The following is a 24,015-nucleotide window of genomic DNA, read 5'->3' as shown; positions in this document are numbered from 1 at the left end:
GGAATGTTTGCCAAAAATAGTGATTATCTATCTCTTTTATAAAGTCAATCATATTTAATGGCTATCCTAATTTAGAAATTGTTGGTTGCTACTCAAATTATTACAATCTTCACTAAATGTCTTAGTGCTCATCATCTTTCTGTATTTATTTTAGGAGTTGTTTATTCTCTACTAGTCTACTCCCATTGATTATGACACTTCTATGTGTCATACTTTTTAAATGTTTCTTTCTACAATAAGATTTATTTTTATTTAAAAACACTAAGCATTACCCTAAAGCATTATTAATTGAACAATGAAAATTAAAGTAGATATATTAACTAATAATAAGCATTATCCATGTACATCCACAATGCATGATTTTGTTATAAATCTTTAATTTAATTAATATTGTCAAAAAGTGTCAATTTCTTTTAAACAGACCTAAACTACTATAATAAATCTCAATTTAAATCCAAATTATATATGTTTATATAAATAAATATATATTTAAATACGTTATACATATATCAAACCTAAAGATTATGACTCAAACTTCCCATAAACATGTTTCTTCTACAAATTTTTCATCAAAAAAATTAATTTCTACATTGATCATAAAATTGGTTCTTCTTACTTTTATCTATATGTGTACTTTTACGTTATAAATATGTTTAATTAGTCTCATTTACCATATATATGTGTAAACTAATTATATTAAATATTAATCATTTGTATTTTACCGATTTTTTTTATCACCCCTCAAAAACGATCATGTTGAAGACATAATTTTTTTTTTCTTTTTTTTCTTCTTTCTTGGGGCAACAAGAAAACATTTATCATAGGTATATCATCACTCAAAAATGGTTGCATGAGTCGTGCATTTTGGACTACTATTGGTAATCTACAAATGAGGTAATGAAATAATTTATTAGGGAAAATCCTACCAAATATAATTTAGTTCCAAAAGTTTAAGATGAAGGTTAAAATCCCAAATTATATTATATATTTTAACACGCCTTCTCACATGAGAGTCGTTTAGGCTAGTGTGTGGATGTAACATAGATCGTCTTCATATCCAATGAGTAATATCTCACTTGAATTTGAGGGCTGCATGGTTGAGTTTCAAACCCGAACATTTTTTCACGTTGCCTTCTAATACCATGTCAAAAAACCAATTTAACCAAAAGTTTAAGCTGAACATAGAAATCCTAGAACATGTTATATACTCTAACAAATTCCTACAAATCGGATATATAGTAGGTACGAATCTATAATACTAATCTAGAGTTGGTCGTAACCTGTCTGTATTATATGTTTTACAATTTAACATTAATACGAGTTTTTAATCATTAAGTTATAACCGAATTACGAATTAGATTCTCCGTCGAGACATTGAGTGTAGGGTTTGACAAAAAAAAATTGTCAAACTCAGCCACGTAAGCTAAAGCTTACATATAGCTTATATGGAATGTAGTGTAGCATGCCTTTAAATTAGCTTACGTACACCTTACACACACACACACGGAAAAAAGTTAATTTTTTTTCTAAAAAAATAATTAAATAAACTATAAATCCGTATCTAAAAAATTCCTTGTGCTCCTCTCACTATATAAGTGGATCTAGTGTCCTATGTTTGAAGGGACACAAGACGACAAAGAATATCTTGGAGAGAGAAGGAGAGAAAAAATGGATACAAAAGTAGAGAGAGAAGTACAACTTAAGCATGGAGGAGGAGAAATAAATGAGATTAGGAAGGTGATTAAGGTTGTAATTATGGTGGTAATTTTGGGTTACTTAATAATATGGTGTTTAATGCCCACTAATCTTTACAAAACTAATTGGAAAGTTAAAATGACAGCTGCCTTAAGCTCTGCTTATTTTGGTACTCAAGGTAATCAATATGCATAATACATACTTATATGTTATTAAGGGTCTTTCTCTAGGCGAGAGACTCTTTTGGCTTTATACTCTTTTATGGCCATGGGTATGGGTTGTCTTTTTTTCATCCCCATACTTTGATCATATAGTTCCTATGAGCGGGATATACTGAGTACGATGATGATAACGATACCTATATCTTACAGAGTGAATCATGTCTTGTATCAATTAAAACATGTATTTTTTTTATAGGAGTTTAGTTTGTTTGTTGCTAATTTTTATATGGGTATGGGTTCCCGTCTTTCTTTCATCTCCATACCCTGATCATATATACCAATAAAATAAAATAAAATAAAATAAATACATGATTATATGATATAATATTTTTATTATAGCTAGCTAGTTTTTAATTTATTTAGTATAATATGTTTTTTAAAAATATTGTTTTGCAGGTTATCAATTGTTGATATACACATTTCCTATCTTATTCATTGCTGCTTTAGGATCTGTGTACCTTCATTTAGGAAAAAATTGTATTGAATATGAACCAAGGTATGTGAGATTATTTTTTCTATTTTCTTTGATAAGAAAAAATAGCAATATGCTATTTTAATTTCTTAAAAGAAGCTTAATTTGTGATTAATTACACTTTCTATTTTAAGTAATATTATTGTTGAAGTTAGTTGTGTTAGTGAAATCAAAACAACTCTATATAAATATATAGTCACATAAAGAGAATGCTTAAAATGCTATCAAAAGTTGTTACCCAAATCTTGATTATTGTTATGCTAGTTTAACTCTAAGTAGTTATGTAACCAATCAAATTTAAACAAATTATTTGTTAAATAACTAAAATCTTTCTAATATAATTATTTCAAATTTAAAATTGAATTCAGAAAATTAGTGTAAGGTGGGTCAAATATTCACGTACCATTGCATGTACGTTCCATTACATGCTCAAACCAACTTAACCACATTCCTCTAGTTTTCCTTAGCTTTAAAGATAGAACGGGTATGAATTGTCTGTCATTTTTCTTTATCCAAACTCTATTTGGATTGATGATGATGTTGATGATATGTTACATAATTTAATATGAGTAATTTTTGTATAAGACTATTTCACAGTGGACAAGTTTATACAAAGTGCCCAATTTTAATACAAATTAAAATGACTATTTGAAACAACCAAAGTGAGAATAAACATAATATTTAATCCGACAATTTTAACATTAAAAATAACGTGTTTTAAACATTAAATAACATAAAAATGACATGTTAATGGAATGTTTAATCAAATAATTTGGATCTTGAGCAGGTCTGGACTTAGATTCTCGTAGAGGTTAATATGTTGATTTATATGATGAACAGGAAAGAAGAGAAAAGTGGAAGGTGGTTAGCAAGATTGAGAAGACCAGTACTGGTTAGACAACCATTGGGGATCGTCTCAGGAATTGAATTATCTTTTCTAATGATGTTCATAGCCTTTTTTGTTTGGACCTTAACTATGTATTTGCATATTGGTTATGCCAATATTAAGGTTCAAGGTTATGGAGGAGGAAGGTAATTAATTTACATTATTTATATTTATTTATATTTATACACATATTTTATATTCATTTATAACATCAAAAGATGCAATATGACTTAATTATACTATTATAAATAAATTCTATGTAAAAAATAATTTAAATAACAAGTTTAACTACTCTACAAATTTATTCTATATGGATAAAAATTAAAAATTAATACTAAATCAATGATCTTTAATATTTTTAAATATTGTAATGATTATTGTTGAATAAATTTTCTTTTAAATTACTATTTATTATTATTTTAACAAATTATTCTTGTGATTAAGACTATCTCATTATGAGATAGTTTTAAAATGGACTATATATATAACCCTACTAAATTAATAAAAATATTTATTTTCGTACTTAATTTTATTATTTTTAATTCTTTAATGTTTAACGCGTCATTTTATATGTTTAATTGATACTTAAAAATAATATATACTTCAAACACTCGTTTGTTTTAGTATGAACCTGTCTCATCATAAAACAATCTTACATAAACTTAAGCTTAAGAGTAAAACTATTTTAATGGAGTTGTAATACTAAATTGAATATTTATTTTTATGAAATATTATTAATTATTTAAAGATGAAGTAAATAAAATGTAAATAAATAAAAATGTTGCAGATGGTTGTATAAGTGGGAGGCAACAACACTTAGGTTAGGGTTAACAGGGAACATATGCTTATCGTTGCTATTTTACCCGGTAACCCGTGGATCATCCATATTACAACTATTCGGATTAACATCTGAAGGAAGCATAAAATACCACATTTGGCTTGGTCACTTAACCATGGCTACCTTCACTGCTCATGGCCTTGGTTATATTCCTCTTTGGGCTGTTGCTGGTGAAATTAATCAGGTATTTTTTCTTTACCCAAACTCTTCTATCAGACGGTCTCATCGTAAGATGTATCGGGTACATGAGTTAAATAACCCAATCAATACAAATTATCCGCTTATTTGCGTTTTATTTTAAGATCGTCTTACTGAATGACAGTCCATTATAAGAGTAGCTCTATATTTTTTTCCTACATTTTATAATTACAAATTATTATATAAAAGCAGTTACACTATAAAACGACGTGACGTATTTTATACATGGATTAAATTCTCTAATTATATAATATGATGGAGTGAATTCCTTATTTTAAGTATGTAAAGAAAGTTTCTTACATTTTCCAATTCCCAATATATACAAATATACAATCATTGGTCTCCATATTATTCTAACTCCACATTTAACTAATAGTATTTCATTATTTCGTTGTCAACATAAAATCTTTTTATAATTTTATCTCCTTGTCAACATAATATAACATTACAACTATCAAACACCATAAAATGTTTTTGCCTTGATTTGTGGATATGAAAATTCTTTATTCTTTCTAATTTTAATTTTTTTTCCCTCATCTATGTGACATGATAATAATTATTTTTTGTTGAATATTTATAGTTAGATGATAAAAATTAGTCCCATATAATCAAAAATTAAATTGCCACAATCATATCATATATCTAATCATAAATCTATTTTATTCCAAAAAACTTATTATATCACAAATTGTTATATGAGTCACTCTTATGATAAGACACACTACATATAAAGATCAGTAAATAGTCTAACTCATATGAATTTTATAAAAAATAAACTTCTTATTTTAAAGACTAGAAACTAAGCTGCTTTTATATTTGGTGAATTGAACAACTTAAGACTACCAAACAGTAGATGGGCCAAAAATAATGGAATTGGAAGCTTCTAAAAGCATTCTTTGTGGTGGGCTTTTAAAGAAAATTCCCCCTTTTCTCTTACTGTTGGAAGTGCAATGTGGCCCCGGTTATTGTAGAGACCTGTTATATAATATTAATTGAGCTATTTTGTGGGAGATTATCTTTCGGGGAGACGATCTTAAAAAATGAGTCTATATTCTCATAATATGTATGAGAGGGCTATTCGACCCATGTATAAGGCGCGTCTTTCAGTGAGATCGTCTCACACAAATTGACAGTTTGTGTAATTATATTCTCAAACAATAAGTTTTGTGTGAGTTTGTCTTACCATGAGACGAACCCATATAATTAGTCTATTTCTCTAACTTATCATTTTACGGTTATAAGTAATCACTTCAAAACTATAAAAAATAATTACTTTAAAACCGTAAATGACCACTCTAAGGTTATATAAGTATTTACTTTAAGATAGTAAGTGTATATTAGATCAATCCAATAAAAATAATCTAATCTAAGACCATCTCATTTGAGAATTTGTAATTCTCCAAAGTTCTCATTTAAGGTGATTTTAATTTGAAACAATTGTGATTGGGCTAATACTCACTTTAAATTATTTGATGTTTAACATTTCAATTTGAATGTAAATTGAAACTTATTTATTAGGAGTAGTTTTTACTATATGATCTAAATTTTTATGTTGGAAATTCTAATGCAGGCATTAAAATGGGAAAAAACAGGAGTAGCAAATGTAGCAGGAGAAATATCCCTATTATGTGGCCTAATCTTATGGGCAGCAACATTCCCAAAAATTAGAAGAAAATATTTTGAAGTATTTTTTTACACACACTATCTATACATCCTTTTTGTTGTGTTTTTCATGTTCCATGTGGGAATTGGGTATGCATTATACATGCTTCCTGGCTTCTACCTTTTCATGATCGATCGATACTTGCGTTTCCTCCAATCGAGCCAACCTGTTCGTTTGTTGTCTGCTCGATCCTTAGCGTGTGGTGCACTCGAGCTTAACTTTGCTAAAAGTAGGAGTTTATGTTATAATCCTACAAGTATTATGTTTTTGAATGTTCCTAGTGTTTCTAAGTTGCAATGGCACCCTTTCACTATTAGTTCTAGTGCCAATTTGGATCAAGATAAGCTTAGTGTTGTTATTAAGCTTGAAGGGAGTTGGAGTAGGAAGCTTTATGACTTGATCAATTCTTCCTCGATTGATCGCCTTCAAGTCTCCGTTGAAGGCCCTTATGGCCCTGCTTCTTCCCATTTTCTAAGGTTCGTTGTTAGACCATCTCATCTGCTTTCTTTTGTCCGTTGGGTTGATCCAAACCCACAAACATTTCCCATCCGTTTTGGGCTTGTCTACTACTAGGCCTAGCCCATGTTTTATGAGCACCAGAACTGAATTGAACTAAACAGAACTGAACTGATTTTTACTGAATATTTGCAGGCATGATACACTGGTGATGGTGAGTGGAGGAAGTGGGATAACACCATTCATGTCAATCATCCAAGAACTTGTTTATGTGAGCACCAACTTCAAAACCCCAACCCCAAAAGTCCTCCTAATTTCATCATTCAAAAGATCATGTGATCTATCCATGTTGAATCTCATCCTACCACTCTCAGGATCCTCTTGTGATCTTTCAAGTCTCGATTTACAAATCAAAGCCTACATCACAAAAGATAAAGTACCAAATGAAGACGTCTCAAACCAACCGCGAACTATATGGTTCAAACCAAATGCTTCCGATTCACCCATTTCACCTAGCCTAGGTACAAACAGTTGGCTTTGGCTCGGAGCCATAATCATGTCTTCGTTCGTTATGTTCCTTATTTTGATGGGGCTACTTACGCGTTACTACATATACCCTATTGATCATAACACCAATGACATCTTCCCTTCGGCTGCAAAAACTATATACTATGTATTGATCCTTTGTGGGTGCATGGTCCTTGTGGCCAGTGCTGCATTCCTTTGGAACAAGAAGAAAAATGCAATGGAAAATAAGAAAATCGTTCACATGGAAGGCATAACACCAACCGCAACACCTGAATCACGGTTCTATAATGCTGATCGAGAGCTCGAGAGCCTTCCTCATCAATCTATCCTCGAATCTACTGAAGTTCATTATGGTGGAAGACCTGATCTTAAGAGTAAGCCGAGCTATCTTTTTAAACGATTTTACTCATATAAATTATAAGCTATCTTTTTAGCTGGCTTAAAAGATATTAACAATACTTTTTGGCTGTTTAATCAGCCAAAAAGACCAAAGTCAACCAAAAATGTCGTTTTACTTTTTATGTGTCAAAGAGAATAGTAATGTACATTGAACCTAATATGTGACATTATTTTGCTATGCAGAATTGTTGTTCGATTGCAAAGGGTCAAGTGTAGGAGTACTCGTTTCGGGTCCTCGTGGGCTAAGACATGAGGTTGCAGCTATATGTGGGTCTGGTTTGGTGGATAATTTGCATTTTGAATCAATCAGTTTTAGTTGGTAAGATACCAACTTGGAGTCGGAAGCTATATTGAAGCATGAGAACTTGCATTTCTTTTACAGTATATATATAATATTACCTCTGTTCTGAATACTTGTAAATGATGGTGACATATTTAATGGAAAAATATCATTATCAGTATAAAGTATAATGGAACAAGGAAGTATAATATAATCCCTTGACCTGTCTTTTTTGGTGTGTCCTAAAATTTGAAGTTTCTAATCAACATACATAATGTACTATAGTCTACAAAAATGTGATGTTCTGTACAAATATAAATGGAAGGTGGAGCAAACTTCCACGATTAGAGTGTAATTCCATCTTTTCTTTTAAATATTAAGGAAAAAATAAATTTTCATTTGTGTTTTCACTACATTTTTTATTCTCTAACGCAAGAACTTACGACTACATTAATAAGATAAAACTAGTTTTAGATATATACTTCTTCGGTCAAGATCGAATTGCTGCGTTTGCTCTTAAAAGCTATTTTTGTGAGAAAAACGAACGTATCAAATTGGGGTGAACACACGATTAGACGCCTTATATGCATGTTTCCAAAAGCATTAATTTAGAGTTTCAGAAACGAAGGATACATATGCAAAATATTTATGTCATTTTTCGGGGAAGAAGATTCCACGACAGGATTCAGCGGGAAGTTTTCGGTTTTTAAAACTAGGAATCGATATCAAAGAATAATATGCTAAAATATAAGTAAAATGACAAGGAAGCTTTCCATTTTATTTAAGAAATCCACATTAATATCATTCAATCAATACAAAAACAGTATACAAGCCATATATTGATCCAGGGTTGTCAACTACCAGCAGCAATTCACTGTTTCATGGCTGTAACCTAAGCTCTAGCTTCTATATACAACTGGTGAAGATTCTATAATCTAATTGAGATTATAAGTAAATGTTACAGATGTGAGGGGAAAAAAAGAATGATACACATTATCTGCTAAGCTGCGCTTCAACGCATATTCGACAGGTGATAGGTACCCTGTTAAGTGAAAACTACCGAAATGAATAGCGACCAGAAGCCTACGACACAACATCGGGAATCAGGGTGAGCGCTAGTGTAACAATGCTACTTTGACGTTATATCTCCTGGAAATTTGGAATGGATGCAAGTCTTTGGTCTAAGTTCTTATATCTCCTGAAAATTTGGAAGCGATGCAAGCCTTTGTTCTAAGTCTTTGAGCAAATCATGATACTCGACAAAAGGTGGATGTGACTGCGATTATAAAGGAAGTGAATGGAATCATACGAGCAATGAAAATGAAAAATGTAAATGTTACACCAACAAACTAAACACTCGGGGCATAGGGCTTTGTAGGGATACTCTTTTGTCCTCTACCTGGCCCTTGCATCCGAAAACAATTCATTTGTCCTCTTTTCTTCATATGTACAATACTAATTGAGGTTTGATTATAGTCCATAATAGTTATGAAGTATACCTGAAGAGTGTAGCAATACGCTTTCCATAAACGTGCATCATGCCGAAATAAATCAAATAATACCTGTAAAAAACCATAATATTTTAAGACGATATGAAACAAAAAGTAACTCATCCTTTTAAGGAACAAGAGGCATCATCCAAAGACAGAGAGGCTAAACATTATAAAGAAAAATCCTAGCATTCCAAAAACCAATGAAGTGTCTCAACTTATGTGTCATAACAATGTTGAAGGGTTGAGTATCTAAAAAAAGTACTTGAAATGCAATGTAGTTTCCAACATACGTAGCTATGTTTTTCAACTAAAACGGGATGACGTTCAAAAGAAAAAGTGGAAGACAAAGAGAGAAAAACAAAAGAGTGGCCATGTGATGAGAAGAAATGTAAGAAGTTAAAGCCAAAACAAGAGTTAAAATTGAAATGAAGCTTCCAAAATAGGAAGTGTGACGGCTAAAATAAACGACAAATATGCAAATCTCTATTCATCCATGATCACTATTACAGGCATATGCAGTGTTTTTAGTCCGTTTCAAACTTCTTGAGGAAAAATGGTTTGCCTCAAGTCAACATTTAGATTAATGCCAAGTGTTAAAAGTAACTCTAAATACTACTACAAATCATGCATTGTACCTCAGATCTTCTTAACAATGTGGCGAGGACAACTATCCACTCTTTAAATTTGACAGAGCACATCTGAGCCAAAAGAAATTCTGCGTCCAAGCGACTCTGAAGTGTACCCATATGGAGCTGCACATGTACAGTCAAATTTAGGTACGATCCGGATAAACATGCAAGCAATTGATTGGAAATAGAAATACAAAAATAAATTTAAAGGAGAACACAATCAATATCAATCTCTTGATAATAATAGAAACTCTGAACAACATTGCATTGCAGACAAGGAAAAAAATCTGAAGGTACCTTTTGCCCAATCAGTTCAAGACCTGAAGCGAAATTTTCTAAATGGGCACAGCCATATCTTTCTCGTTGAAGGAAGTCCTGTTTAGATGCATGGAGAGATACATATTAGGAGTGATTAAGACAAACTTAAAGCAATGTCAATTAACAAAATATAAAATGTTGATCTGTCATTGAATTCCTGGGAAGTAATAACATGCAAAATTGTTAGGATCGGAATTCTACCTAAGATCATGAGGGGCCAGGATCGAAATCGGTAGAATTGGATCGTCGGGTTGATCCTATAAATATGCATTAATACGCTTTGGATAACTGATTATTAATTATATGTAATTGTTTAAAGTTTTAAGGTGTAAACAAAAATTAATTAGACTTCATTTATTAAGTTATGAAAAAGAATACTTTTAATAATCATTTCTAAACTGTGAATCAAGAAAAACATGAATTTTAGTCGTATTGATACAGTAATTTTACATGTATTTATGTAAATGAAATCTAGATTATATTAGATAATTTTTTACAATTGCAACTACCCTTATAGGATTGAATTGTTGGAACGTAGGATAGTGGAATCGTGTTATGATCCTACCACCTAAATTCTTGAGCTAAGTAGGATCGTACGATCCTAATAGCATTAAGATCCTACCTATGATCCAGATCGGTCGCCTACTTTTGGATCCTAGGATCGCCGAATAATAGATCAGGATCAAAATAAAGCCTCAAATATTAGAAACACGCTATTAAATATACAATATAGTTAACAAAATAAAGCAATATATGCTAAAGATCACTAACCACCACATCAAATTGAGTGCCCTTGACAAACGCAACAAGCTTTGACAACTCCTTCCCGGACATCAGATAGCTAGCATGGCTTTCCAAAATATTTTTAACAGAAGCAATATGAGCAGTATGCTCTTTATTTGAGCTGATGCACCAAAGAAATAATTGCCTGATTATCATCGCTTACATTTTTGAAGGCTAAGAATAATATCTACACTGCAAGAACCTAAGATAAGTAAAATACCTCTTGGAATCAACTGCTTGCTTCTTTGAAGAGAAAAGAAAATAACCCAAAAATCTAGGAGAAACTCCATCAGACTCTGTAGGTGCCTGCTCATACTCTCTTCCAGATCTGAGCAAAAACCTCACCTGAAAGTGAAGTATGTATATTGGTGGACTAAACATGACCAAATATTAATAACAGCCAATCCAAAATTCTTACCAGTTCTCCTGCGAGTTCATACAAAGAATCATCAAGAGTTGCCTGCAATGTGTAAAGGCTCCAAATTAGTCAGAGGGAAATCAAGTAAAGTGAAGATATAATATAGCTTTGATACAGTTTCAAAATCAATGTTACCTGTAACAAGCGCAAAGCACAGTACTGGCTGACTGCAACGCCTTCAAGTTTAGCGATAACCTGGGAAAGGTCAACATCTTTGAGACACAAAAACAAGAAGGAATCTAGCATGAAGGTAATGTGACCTACGTATTCATACATGAACCGTACCAAGAAAGAATATAGAGGCATAAAGTGAGTGGACACTTATTCACATCATCACAAGTAACATACTTAGAGAAGTAAGCATTGCAAAATTTCTACAACCATAATCTTATATGAGAGAGCACCTTGATACCAATAAACAAAAAGCTTCAACTCTATATACATGAATTTTCTTTCCAAACTACAAAGTTATGTAAGCAAAGAAATAGGAATATGAATAAATCAAAATTTTCACTTACGAGTATATAGCAAGCTGCTGTCTGGTACCATCTTCTCTGGAAACACTCCTCAAACAACCTTTGCAAATGCGTTTAAAAAAAATTACTTCAAAGCTATTCGGATGAAACTTGAAAAAACTTTACTTAAGCTATTATCAGAAGGAACGAAGTAGAGAGAATAAACAGGGTAATACATAAAAGTTACCAACAATTAACAACTAAATTTAGAATATAAATCCTGAAACCTACATCTTCCAGATCATTTCCCTAGCAAGTTATAATTGATACCACTCCATTCCTAAAATTAAAATTTCAGTTTAGCATCGACACTAAGAAATCTATCCTATAGAAATTACAAAGTATTTCCTTTCAAGTTACAATACGCTTTACCCAACTCTTTTAGAGGACATATAGATGGGGGAGATTCATCACAGAACTCGATAGATAATTAAGTTATGAGTTTGTGACTGTTCTTTAGCACAATACAATTGGAGATTGTAGATGTCCCAGCTTCCTATTGATTACAGTACTTGATGGTACTTTGCATACGAGACAAAAAAAAGGAATCGGTTAAGCTTTGCATTATAGAACATTAGGTCGTGTACAAGAAAGTCTTTGGCAGTGGATGTGATGAAAAAGAGGAGTATCAACATCTTATGCCTGTAAGAGACTAATTGGTTTGGCAAAGAGGCAAAGGATATCCGGAGGAAGGGAAAGTGGTATAAATTGGGGTATCCAAAACAAATTAGGAACAGAGAGTTGGATTATCTTAGACGAGAAGTTAAACAAGGTTGTGGTAGAGGCACATAGAAAAAATGATAGCATCATTCGGACAAAGATAGCATGTGGTGAAATCTTAAATGTCGTTAATGTGTATGCACCACAGCCCCACAAATAGGAGCTGATTAAGTGCTCAAAAAAAATTTTAAGGAGTTAGATGATGTGAACCAAAGCATTTTAACAACAAAAAGTTGTATGTTAAAAACTTTGTAAATGATCATGTTAGAATGAGTCGCAACAGCTTTAATACTATTCATGGAAGATCTGTATATAAATTAAGGAATTACTATCATGTGATTTGACGGTAATTAACAAGTAGACTTAGAGAGATGGCCATTTGTGTTTCTTATCAAAGTGCAGCAAATATAACCAAAGTAGACTTCCTATAAACAATGAGAGCATATAGAGGACGTTCTCTAGAATTTAAAGAGAATGTCTGAAGTTAATCTTTAAATGATTGAGAGGCAAAACCAATTACAAAGAAGTGTAAGACAAGATTCAGTAAAAAGGGAGAAGAAAATTTATAAGATGGCTAAGAGAAGTCATGCAAACACCAAGGATCTTAGTATGGTGAACTGCATCAAGGATAGAAATTATAGAATTCTTGAGCATAAGAAGATCAAGGATAGATGGAGGAAGTATTATAACAAAATTATCCAACGGAAAACAAAGGGATGCAAACTAGAGACATGTATACCAGATTGCGGGAGAAGAACATAAATATATGCGAAGAAAATAATTATATTCAAATTATAAATAAAAATCAAAGATTCAACATGTTAAGATTTCACATTGGATGCTAGCGCCAAAGACATTTGAATAAGAACATAAGGCACTTACTCTGTTGATCTACCAGCTGCAGAAAACAACTCTGCCCAATGTCGACCATCTGTTTTCCTAGCAACACTCACAACAACATTGTGATATTCAGGAAAATTCCGAATCAAGTCACACGTCTTCTCCAGGAGAGATTTAATAGACTTGTGATTGGAAACAACCTTCTGATTTTTATTCATGCTTTGCCTGAAAACAAATGTTTGACACAATTTAACACAACCAAACATAAAATTGAAACCATCACAGGTAAAAAGGAGGAAAAATACTTGTAGCAGAAGTACAGCACATGGTAACATGTATGGAACTAGGATCAAGGGAGAAGCAAAGTGTTTCCCCACAACCACAGGCATTGAAAACAATTTTGATTATTTTCCAAAAGATATACTCACAAGAAAAGACCACAAAAGAGTTCAAGACTCAAGGAAGACCAAAGATGATGTATGTGGTGGACTGTAAACAAGGATATGTAGAATTAAGCATACTGGACCATGTAAAGCATTGACTGTTGGATAGGGATGAACGGAAAAGGTGAATTGTTACAGTTGTTCTTTAACATTGATTTGTCAACCCCATATCTCAGGATTGAGCCTTTCGTAATGTTGTAGTATACTAACCATAAAAAAAACACCTAATGTAAAGGTCCATTGAGCTATTCTGTTTCTTTTAATTCTTTAATTTTAAAAATATAATGCACTACATATATAGTAAAATGGTCTGTTAAATCACGTGTATTTGTTTATGTAAAGATGCAAATATTGTTTGCTATTAAGGGTCAATCTAAAACAACCTCTTTGATTTACAAGGGTAAGATTGCCTACATTTGATTCCCAAACCCCACCTAGGTCGGAGCTGCTTAACGATAATGGAGTGATGGAATGTAGTATTTTTTCGGTGGTAACCGTATAAGTAAATTGTGTGCAGTGGCAGAAAAAACTAAAAACCAAGTACAATATACATTGGAGGATACCATAGAAGATTAAATGTAGCTAGGACTCTAGGCATGTATGATGATGAGTCATAAAAAAACAAAACATACACACATCTGCAAATAATAATACTTATCTTATCTGAAACTTTTTTTATGACATATGTAACCTTTTGTTAAACAAAATCTGACAAGAGACCAAGACACCTTAAAAGATTGGATATTAAATATCACAATAACCATAGAGAAAATAGATCAAGTTGCAGCTCCTCAATTCCAAATATTGGAAAGGGAGAAGTTGACTTCAATCAAGTGGTCCAAAGATAGGCAGTAGTCAAAACCCAACATTTGTCCTTATTATATAAGGTAAAGAAGTCGCAACTACTGAATCCAATAAGAAATTACATTCATCATCTGCAGCGTAAGATACCTTGAAATTTCAGCTTCAAATACAGTAAAAAGGAGCCACTCAAGGCAATGGGAAAAATGGGGCTTTTCTGCTGATAATTGTGCTAATTTTAAAGCTTGCTCAATCTTGTCTCTCTGCAGAAGTAGGAAATTTAAACATGAGAGAAGACCTAGTAGAAAGAAAAAGTGAAAGAAATAAAGCACCAGAAGGACGAAAACCCCAACTAAAGAAGCAAAGAACCCACAAGAGACATTTTAACGGACTGCAAAACATTAAGAGGCAAATACGAAGGCACATATAAATGATACCCTGAACATCAAACATAAGTCAAACACTCAGACAAAGACATGTCCTTCTCACACTAATTAGTTCAGAAAATTGAGGAATTATAGAATGCAAATCATGTCAGTAATACTAATAATCATAATGAAATCTGAACAATTTCCGGGTTTTTAGAGGAAGACCGATATTATCAGGATTTTCTGGAGCAAAGCATTAGAGACAACATTACGATACTTAAACAGTCAATTTATAAAGACCAATAAAAAAGCAAGAGAACTGGAGATCGAGTAAAAATTTGAGAATGCAAAATTTTATTAACAAACAAAATAGGGAAGTGTGATATCTAACTCGATATTATAGGAAACTACTGGATTCCGAGCATCTTACCTAAACACATCATTTTCATTAATAGAAAAAAGAAGGGGGGGAGCTTAAGGGAGCAATCAATTGGAACCTATAAAACAAAATTTTCAAATATATTCAAGCAACCGTAAAACAATGAAACACAAAAGGAGTCCCAATATTCAGAGCGGGGGAAAAAGACAATCTAAAAATAGCTTAATTTTCTTTTAGCTATCTTCTCAAAAGTAATGTAGATAGAAGCAGTTGGTAACCAGAAAAATCAATAAAAGAAGGCTACCTTCATCAAAAGAAAAATATCATAGTCACTTTGCCAGGACTGCTAAGTCCTAGATCTTTCGCAATGTGAAGTCCAATTCAAGTTTTAGAGTAAGGGCATTAATCTAATACAATCTGCTTTATATAGAAAAATGAGCTTTAGAATGTGGAAGATTATACAAATTACAAGAGACAAACTTCTTCCATTTAAAATTTGCAATCAAACAAACACCAAAATTCTAAATCACCTTTCAGACAAACAAATGATTAGTATCCATCAATTTTCATAATTAGAAACTTCAGAGCTACAATGAGCCAATTCTCGTCACCAATAGAAGATTTTTCATCATCAATACTTCACACAGGATCATCATTCATCATAATGCTTCTTGTTCCACAAGATTTTTCTACTTGGGCCATCCTCAAACTTACAATAGTTTCACACAGCTGCTATAATAATAGAGGAAAAGGAGCTTCATAAGACCTAACAATTAGGATTCTAAAAGGTTACATGGTCAAAAGGATACACCAGCATTCACATGAAAAAGAAAGGTGTTTGAGTTCAACAAATATATGAAATTAATTTATTACACTTACAAAAATCCCACCCCAATAAAGAAAAACGAAACGGCTAGAAATACCTGAAGAAGATGACGAAGCAAACAATGTAATATAGTTTGTGCCTGAGGAGATGGTTCAAAACATGGAAACTCTGTACAAGCAGAAAACGACATTCTCTGGCAAACGCCAACTACCACGCCAGCATTTGGAAGCAGTCCCATAGGATATATTTCACGATCAAATTCCAAATCAGGATCCAACTACAACAAGTGAAAATTATACATCAGAGATGAAAGAAATAGATTAAAGATTTAAAGTTAATAATTGGGAAATTCTATATGGTAGCAACCAATTTTAGAAAAATGCGAGTGGTAGCAACTTTTTTAGCTTTTCCCACATGATAAAAACCAGGTTTCAACTTTATAGAATTCAATAAAAATTTGACAATACCTGCAAAAAGTCTTCCTGCTTGAAAGGGTCAGCACCTGGAGATGGATACCAGACCTGTAAAAGTTGATTTTCAAATATATTCTCATCACTCATCAAAAACACGGAGACAGCCAAGGTGTAATAAAAGTGGAAAGCTTCCATTATTGGTTGCAAAAAGGGACAAAGTATCACCTGCATTCCTCGATGACCATAATCCAACCAAGAAATTTCTTCAATGAGATTTTCATTGTCATCTGATTTGCCACATGTAACCCAAAATAATTCAACAGAATCTGTAAGTTCCAGTTCATGCCCATCATCCATATCTAGAAGGGACATATCCCCATTTGCACGCAATATCAAACATCTACAAAACCAAATGTACCTCATAAGCATTATCCTAAAAGGACAGAAATAAGTTAGTGATTAATTGAGGAAGTATTTACGTTTGAAAATATACCTCACAGGTTCTTGAGATGACTTGTGGTTTATGGAAGTGTAACCCTTAAAATGATCTGGTATGAACCGCATAGATGCTGGAGGGCTTTTTGCGGTCATGATTGAAAGCTCTCGTACTGTAGAAAGCTGTTTGTCATTTTATCACTTAAAAATGCATGAAGATATGAATTTGAAACTATGAGCAAGAGTACGTAGAGCACAAAATGAAGGCATTTTTACCTGTAAATCAGGATTACTTGTCGGTGTTAGTTCACCAGATAATTTTACGTGCAATATGTGGATGTCAAATGGACGGTAGGCCACAAGTATATAATCCTGATAAACATCAATGACTATTGGCTTTGTCAACAATGGTTTTTTGCACAATAATGAGCTTTGATCAAGATGATATCTAGGATAAAACAGTAACTCATACCTGCAAAATCCACACAAAAAAAAAGCTTGAAATGATTATCAAACAAAAAATAATACGCAAGTTCCACAGACAAGCTTCTATCGAAAGAAAACGAGCAAAAACTCCAGACAGGCATAAAAAAAGACGGCAGATAATGCATTGGGCCAATTAATATACGAGGCGGTAATTAACTTGGAAAAAAAAGGAAACAATTCCGAACATATTGTCATGTCATAACCCCATATAACAGACCACATTCAGAAGGAGATAATTTAATGCTCTATCCCAATACCTGCTTAATATAACTCTTCAACAAAAAATACATGACAAAGCAAAATGCAATTAGATTAAAATGATGTTTATGCAGAAAAAGATAACATCAAGCAACTGCAACACTATACTTTTGACAATAGAGCACTTCTTGGCAAGTTGGTATCCATCACAAAGTTCGAACATCATTTCTCATTAATAATCACAACAGAAGACACCTGTTACCATTGTCATGTATTTACACTATTTGGTCGAAGATGAGCTAACCAAATGTAGCTTGCACAATGACAAAGGTACACAACACATATCTGAAGTCGCTCTCAGGCCTCAGCTTGCAGATTTTGATTATTCAAAATAGAATTATGGTCTAGAAACATTAACTTCATTCTTTAACCTAGTAAAAAAAATCATTTTTCAGTCTTATTGAAGACAAAATTTATCAGGTTTGTGCTTAGTGATGGGTTAATCACAAAAAGAATAGCAAATGGAGATGGAATATGAACTCACGTATCTGATGATTTAACATAATTGCAGACAACAACAATTTTCCCCAACCACAACAAACCCTTGCACTCAATCTTCTGTTCTTGTGTAATATCTCCAAAGAAGCGCCATTTTTTCAAACGTATGTCATAAAGTATCAGCCCATGAAGACCAGCAACTGCCAAAAATGTTCCATCTATGTTAGCTGCTACATGTAGAACTGGCCAGTTCTGTGAGATATAAGAGACCTGAATAAATAAAGGATCCATCAGATATGGCCATGCTTCAGAAGATTGAAATGAAGTTCAACATAACAGGCATGTAAAGCACGTAACTGGAAGATTAAGGTGCAACATTTTAAGCTCATCTGTCTCCTCTGACTGCACAAGCAGCAAACGGTCTTCACCATAAATTACTTGGCGAACATATGTTGAGCCTGAAACTCCTCTGTTAAGGCAACATTTACCAAATGAGAATGCCAGAATTCTCTCTGAAGATTTTTCCTCCACTGCGTACAGCTTGTATCCATATTCATCCCAGTGTATTGCTGCAGTTCCCGCCATTAAGGGTTCAAACTTCCAGTCTGGGTTTGGCTTAGCCACAGGGGAAGAGACAGAGCTCAAACCAACTTGACGGATAGTAGACATTAAACGACATCCTGACACAGACCAAACAGTAAGTCCTCTTAGTTTCCAACCAACGGCAAAGGCAGCATTATCAGGTGTCCATGCGATACAACTGACAGGACCAGTATCCACAGCAGAATACCTGCAGAAAAGATCATTCAACGTCATCATATCAGAACATTGAGAAATAGCTTCTCATGTTTCAACCAAGAAGGATTAGCTGTCTAGCGAGCCAAACAACAGAAATATTATACAAGTCCATCACCATACAAAATATGCACAAATTCCATATCTAGCAAATAAAGCTAGACTTACACTTTTAAAAACAAATGTCAAAAGGGTTTGCAAAACGTAAGGCTTACCCCCAATCATACAAGGAAACACTACGTATTAAAGAGACTGATCCAGCAAGATCATACAACTCAACAACCCCTCTTTTAGTACCCACTGCAAGAATTTGTTGATCAGAAGCCACAGAAGCACACACAGCATCACCTGAACCCAAAATCTTTTCGGCTTTGATAGACTCAGCTTGCTTAAGGCCCCTCTTGCTCGAAGAGCACACTACAAGTTTCCCATCACCGAAAAGGACTATTAGCATCCTCAGTAATAATGAAAACTCCAACCTTACAATTGAGGCAAGCCCAGATATAGTTGGACCCATATCATTTACTTCTAGACTTCTTCCTGCACTGTTACCATTTTGAAAAGAATATGACCCTTCAATTATCTCGTTACTCTCACCCAAATGTAAGTCAATGAAAGAAGCACCACAGAACTGAAAAAAAAAAAAAAACAAAATCAAATTATACTCAAAGTGATACAAAGTATTTGGAAGACATAACACTCGGTTCCAAGAACAAACTATAAAGCAATACAATGTCTGAGAATTAAAAGGCTAATTAATGCTCTTTAGTGAAAGGATACCTCCCCTTTCCATGATATAGTATACAAGGATCCATTCGAGAGTCCCATCAGTAAATGCTTACTATCACATACAATATTGCTCCTGTAAAGGGTGAAAACTAATCAGAAGCCAGTTTAAAAATGATTGAATGAATCATCAATGAACTTCATGTGAAGACTTTCAAGTTACTGTATTTGCAAGTCACTTTCATTGCAATTCAGATGATCAGATGATAGACAAACAATGCAAACGTACAGCTATGAAATTAGCAAAAAATAATCTTATTTCTACCTCATTAGAAATAGTGAGCAAATAACACTAACTGCAACATATGGCGCTTGATACCATAAGGAAAGAAAAAATAAAACCGAGACATTTTACTTGAATTTAAAAAAAGGCGCACAGTATTCCAAGCCTACCAGTAAAGATTGGAGCTTACACTGCTAAATCCTTGACAGAAAAAGGGACCTGCTCATTCAGAACAAGATTAACATTTGCAAGAAACAGTGCTGATGGCTGCTTTCCTCCAATGTGTATTCTTCTATCAGTGAATTGAACCTTAAATATGTGAAGGTAGAAGGAAGATGTCTGCAAGGAAATTTTTTTACAGTTAAAGGCATTCCAAAATTGTGTACTTCTTAACTATCAGTATATACCATCTACTGTAAGAACTAAAGAACAAATCAATCCCAAACTATGCATATGAGAAAATCCCATATACAGGACAATAGATCTCAGCCATCACAGTGGACTATAGATACTTTTGATCAAACTGTGACTGTGATATTGGACCACGATAGGCAATGGCATCTATATTACCTGCAAAAGTGGTTCTAATTGCAACATTGCATTTGGCTATAACAACCATTATAAGGCAAATAAACATACATATAGTTTTGAGAAAACTGTGACTATAACACTAGATCACGATAGCCTACATAAATACATTTGCGACTACATCATGTGCATACTACTAATAGCACCTTGATAATGCACACAAATGCCTCATTCACTTCTTTTATTACTTTCACTTTTCTTGATTAAGACATAAATGTATTTTACCTTTCCATGAAGGCACTACTAATTCAAACAAAAATAGGAGCACGTTGATCATCACCGTGAAGAAAATATTCATTTTTGACTCCCGCCACAATAACAACACTCAAGTACCTTTAAGTTTTAACCCTTTTGTACAACATTCATGCACTATGTCTAATACTCCCTGCTTCTACCATACTTTTAGATCATGAAAAAATATTCAATTAGCGTCTCTTCATCCTTTTTCTTCCAATTCATTTTTACTGTAATAACTTCTTACTCAAAAGTATCAACCATCCTTTTACTCTTTTGCATGTAGATAATAATCTTGTAAAACTTATTCAAAACCTCTAGCTACAGTAAATTAGTCTTCAAGTATGACTGAACAAATGATCCCTATAGATACTAACAGGGAAGGGACCACTATCAAGCATATTCCAGTATTTCATTCCTTAAGCAGATTCCTCAGAAATTCTGCCACTACTAAAAGCAAACTGTCTCTTACCTCCAAGACTCCAACCAATAGGTTATAAATGATTAGAAAAAAAAACAGAGACAATATGAAGGCAGCTTTTTGATCTTACAAACACAATACATGTCCTGAATATAAAAAACCAAATACAGCAGAAAATCTGGAAGCACAAAATATATTAACACGTGTTTAGCACATACTTTCAGAAATTTGGACTGCCATGCACAATACTGTAATCATACAATAGCTACAATATTATGCATTTAACCCAGCCACATATACAGAAGAAAATGACCAAAAAAAAAAAAAGAAACTCATTTGTATCACTATCGCCCTGAGATTCATGGTAGAAACAAATTTAGCTACCGAATTCTATCTATACATAAGTGGAAACCACATGAGATCCAAAAAGCATATTTGATCTGAATAACACCCAAACAAGATTCATAAAAGGAAGCAATAAGTAAAACAGATCAAACTCACAAGAATAGCAATCAATTTTGCATCTGGACTCCACACGCCCTGTATATTCTCACCTTCTCTCTGGATTGAGCTGGAATCCCTTTTATAGTTCCCTAGCCTCACCTTATGCTGATCAACAAGAAAAATAAAGCTCATTATAAACAATTTATAAAAATAATTAATTGGAATATTGACTTATCCAATAGAATGTTAATGAACAAAGAATGTGCAAGAGAAAAATATACAAGTTTAATATGATTCAACACTACCCCAAACCCCATACAAAAGACAAAAAGCAGTAAGAAATGAATCAGAACAGAAGCAACATGCAAGTTTTTCACAAGAGCCCCTAGTTCAATTAGAACAGCAACCAATGACTACAATTAATCACCCCAACTAGAGCAAACAAGTCAATAGAGATGCCAATAGGTTGAAGCTGCATTGGAGAAAGAATTCCAACCATCCAAAACCGATCCAATTGTGCGGTACACCCGCCCCATTTTGCTGACAGGCATTAGGAATAGAATTTAATTTTTAGAGTTCATACCACAGTCTACACCCACCCAAAACCAGCGGGATGTTGGTACATGTGACCCACGACAAATTGTTTGGATGGGAGGAAATAGAGGGGAGAAAAGGAATAGGAAGAGAAATGGAGGATGACATTTCCTCTATTTGGAATTTGGATAGAAAATAAAGAGGCATAAAATAGAGGAGAGGAAATTCGAGAAATGAAATCCCTTAAATTTTAAAGAACTAATTGAAAATCTTGTCACTTTAACTCTCACAGTCTCACCAAGCTAAAAAGTTGGAAAATCAAAAGAAGTCTTACACAAAAAATAGCATCAAATTCTTAGGGTGTACAACTTTTGGTTCTTCAAACAAATTTATGGTTAATTCAGCTCAAACTAGGGGTGGGTAGGGGCAATACAAAGAATGTATTACAGAGGATTTAATGAAGATGAAAAAAGAGAGGACAGGTTTGAACCTCACTGCACCACATAGTTAGATAGATCTCAGCTCCATTGAACAGGAGGAGAGCTAAAATGATAAATACCCACCCCATCATTATCCCTTCAACAAATTCCAAGTCACTCCCAATACGAAAACAATTTTGATAGAAAATAAGTAAATAACTACTATCCATCATTATAGTTCTTTACACATTCCGTATTAGTCTTTTCCATAAAATTTCTTTGACAATTGAGTTATTGCTCTTTTGATAAAGTGTTTCTTTCAATGTTCACATACAAACACTCTATACCTTTTAACTCTAATGTATTCCTTTTAACTCTAATGTATCTCTCTCCCTAACTCGTCCTCTTATTACTCTTGCCATAGTAATTCTAAAGTCTAAGAACAGAGAAAGTAGTCTCCTCAACTCCAAGTCTAAATCCAAACTAAATTTAAAAATCACAGTTCACTTATCAATGCGGGAGCAAAATTTATCGCTAATTCAACATAATTCCCTTTTCAAGCAATTAAAAGAAACTTTCACAACAAATTTACATACTTGCAAAACCAATAGAACTGACATCCCCAAAAAATTCAGAAAATAAGAAATCCTTCACTTACAATAGACTAAAACACAATACAACGAATTCCACTAGAATTGATCCAGTACATTGCAAAGCCTGTACTATGCACAGTGAATTCTAATTTTCAAAACTAATAATTTCACCTAATCAACAACACAAATTAAACTCACTAAACTTAATTCGAATCAAAAATGCCGACAACATCAACTGAAATACAGAATGTAGCAACATAATCCGATAAACATACAATAATTGAACTGAATCATGAGGGAGAAAACAACCTGAGAAGAACTCCAAAGCTCCAAATGAGTAGGAGTAACAACAAGAAATAATCCATTAATAACTTTAAGATATACGATCCGTTGAGAAGAAGGACAAAGTCCTGATTCAATTGGCATAACATGCGGCCATCCATACGCCATATACATTTTCGATTTAGCTGAAGAAATTTACAAAGATGTGAAGAAAAATGGAGGATTATTAAATAAAGCGAGCAAATTTAGGGTTCATAGATAGAAATCGAAAGCGTAATTTCAGTGAAGAAAGGGGAAAACACGACGAACTCATTCTCAGGCGTTCATGGATCTGAATCTCCTCACTATAATCATAAATCTTTCATTTCCCGTTTTTTTTTTCTTTTTTTTCGGGTAAGATATTATTTTCGGGTTAATGGACCGGTCAAGATAATGGAAGCATAGATTAGTCGGTAGTGCAAAGAAAGATCGAAACAAATAAGTAATTTTTTAAAAAA

General features: G+C 33.1%; 2 protein-coding genes across 3 annotated transcripts; one reads left to right on the top strand and one right to left on the bottom strand.

Moving 5' to 3' along the window:
- Positions 1-1,626: 1,626 nt before the first annotated feature.
- On the top strand, positions 1,627-8,017 carry LOC130811348 (ferric reduction oxidase 2-like). The gene is made up of 7 exons (XM_057677618.1): positions 1,627-1,873; positions 2,313-2,412; positions 3,229-3,420; positions 4,062-4,296; positions 5,881-6,449; positions 6,625-7,331; positions 7,540-8,017. Exons 1-7 carry the CDS (start codon positions 1,669-1,671, stop codon positions 7,677-7,679), a joined length of 2,148 nt encoding a protein of 715 aa, XP_057533601.1. The 5' UTR covers positions 1,627-1,668; the 3' UTR covers positions 7,680-8,017.
- Positions 8,018-8,393: 376 nt separating this feature from the next.
- On the bottom strand, positions 8,394-23,930 carry LOC130811346 (uncharacterized). Of its 2 annotated transcripts, none has more exons than XM_057677616.1 (23): positions 23,546-23,930; positions 21,748-21,855; positions 20,194-20,342; positions 19,775-19,856; positions 19,210-19,625; positions 18,557-18,989; positions 18,246-18,469; positions 17,294-17,489; positions 17,076-17,200; positions 16,808-16,982; positions 16,637-16,690; positions 16,267-16,446; positions 14,747-14,859; positions 13,395-13,577; positions 11,796-11,853; positions 11,413-11,472; positions 11,278-11,319; positions 11,080-11,204; positions 10,848-10,980; positions 10,056-10,133; positions 9,765-9,881; positions 9,136-9,198; positions 8,394-8,912 (listed from the first exon to the last, which is right to left on the bottom strand). In XM_057677616.1, exons 1-23 carry the CDS (start codon positions 23,690-23,692, stop codon positions 8,826-8,828), a joined length of 3,348 nt encoding a protein of 1,115 aa, XP_057533599.1. In that variant the 5' UTR covers positions 23,693-23,930; the 3' UTR covers positions 8,394-8,825. The 2 variants fall into 2 exon arrangements, with proteins under 2 accessions (XP_057533599.1, XP_057533600.1); XM_057677617.1 differs by having other exon boundaries at positions 21,801-21,855; positions 23,546-23,609.
- Positions 23,931-24,015: the final 85 nt, after the last annotated feature.

The sequence above is a fragment of the Amaranthus tricolor genome, chromosome 4, assembly GCF_026212465.1.
Source record: "Amaranthus tricolor cultivar Red isolate AtriRed21 chromosome 4, ASM2621246v1, whole genome shotgun sequence".
Taxonomy (NCBI): domain Eukaryota; kingdom Viridiplantae; phylum Streptophyta; class Magnoliopsida; order Caryophyllales; family Amaranthaceae; genus Amaranthus; species Amaranthus tricolor.
This window is presented reverse-complemented; position numbering and strand designations above follow the sequence as displayed.

Excerpts from the sequence above, each read along its gene's own strand:
- LOC130811348 (XM_057677618.1), top strand. The coding sequence starts at position 1,669 with ATGGATACAAAAGTAGAGAGAGAAGTACAACTTAAGCATGGAGGAGGA. Across the intron at positions 1,874-2,312 it reads TGCTTATTTTGGTACTCAAG|GTTATCAATTGTTGATATAC; the intron begins GTAATCAATATG and ends ATTGTTTTGCAG. Across the intron at positions 4,297-5,880 it reads TTGCTGGTGAAATTAATCAG|GCATTAAAATGGGAAAAAAC; the intron begins GTATTTTTTCTT and ends ATTCTAATGCAG.
- LOC130811346 (XM_057677616.1), bottom strand. The coding sequence starts at position 23,692 with ATGTATATGGCGTATGGATGGCCGCATGTTATGCCAATTGAATCAGGA. Across the intron at positions 18,470-18,556 it reads TGTTGCACCTTAATCTTCCA|GTCTCTTATATCTCACAGAA; the intron begins GTTACGTGCTTT and ends TTATTTATTCAG. Across the intron at positions 9,882-10,055 it reads TTGAACTGATTGGGCAAAAG|CTCCATATGGGTACACTTCA; the intron begins GTACCTTCAGAT and ends GTACATGTGCAG.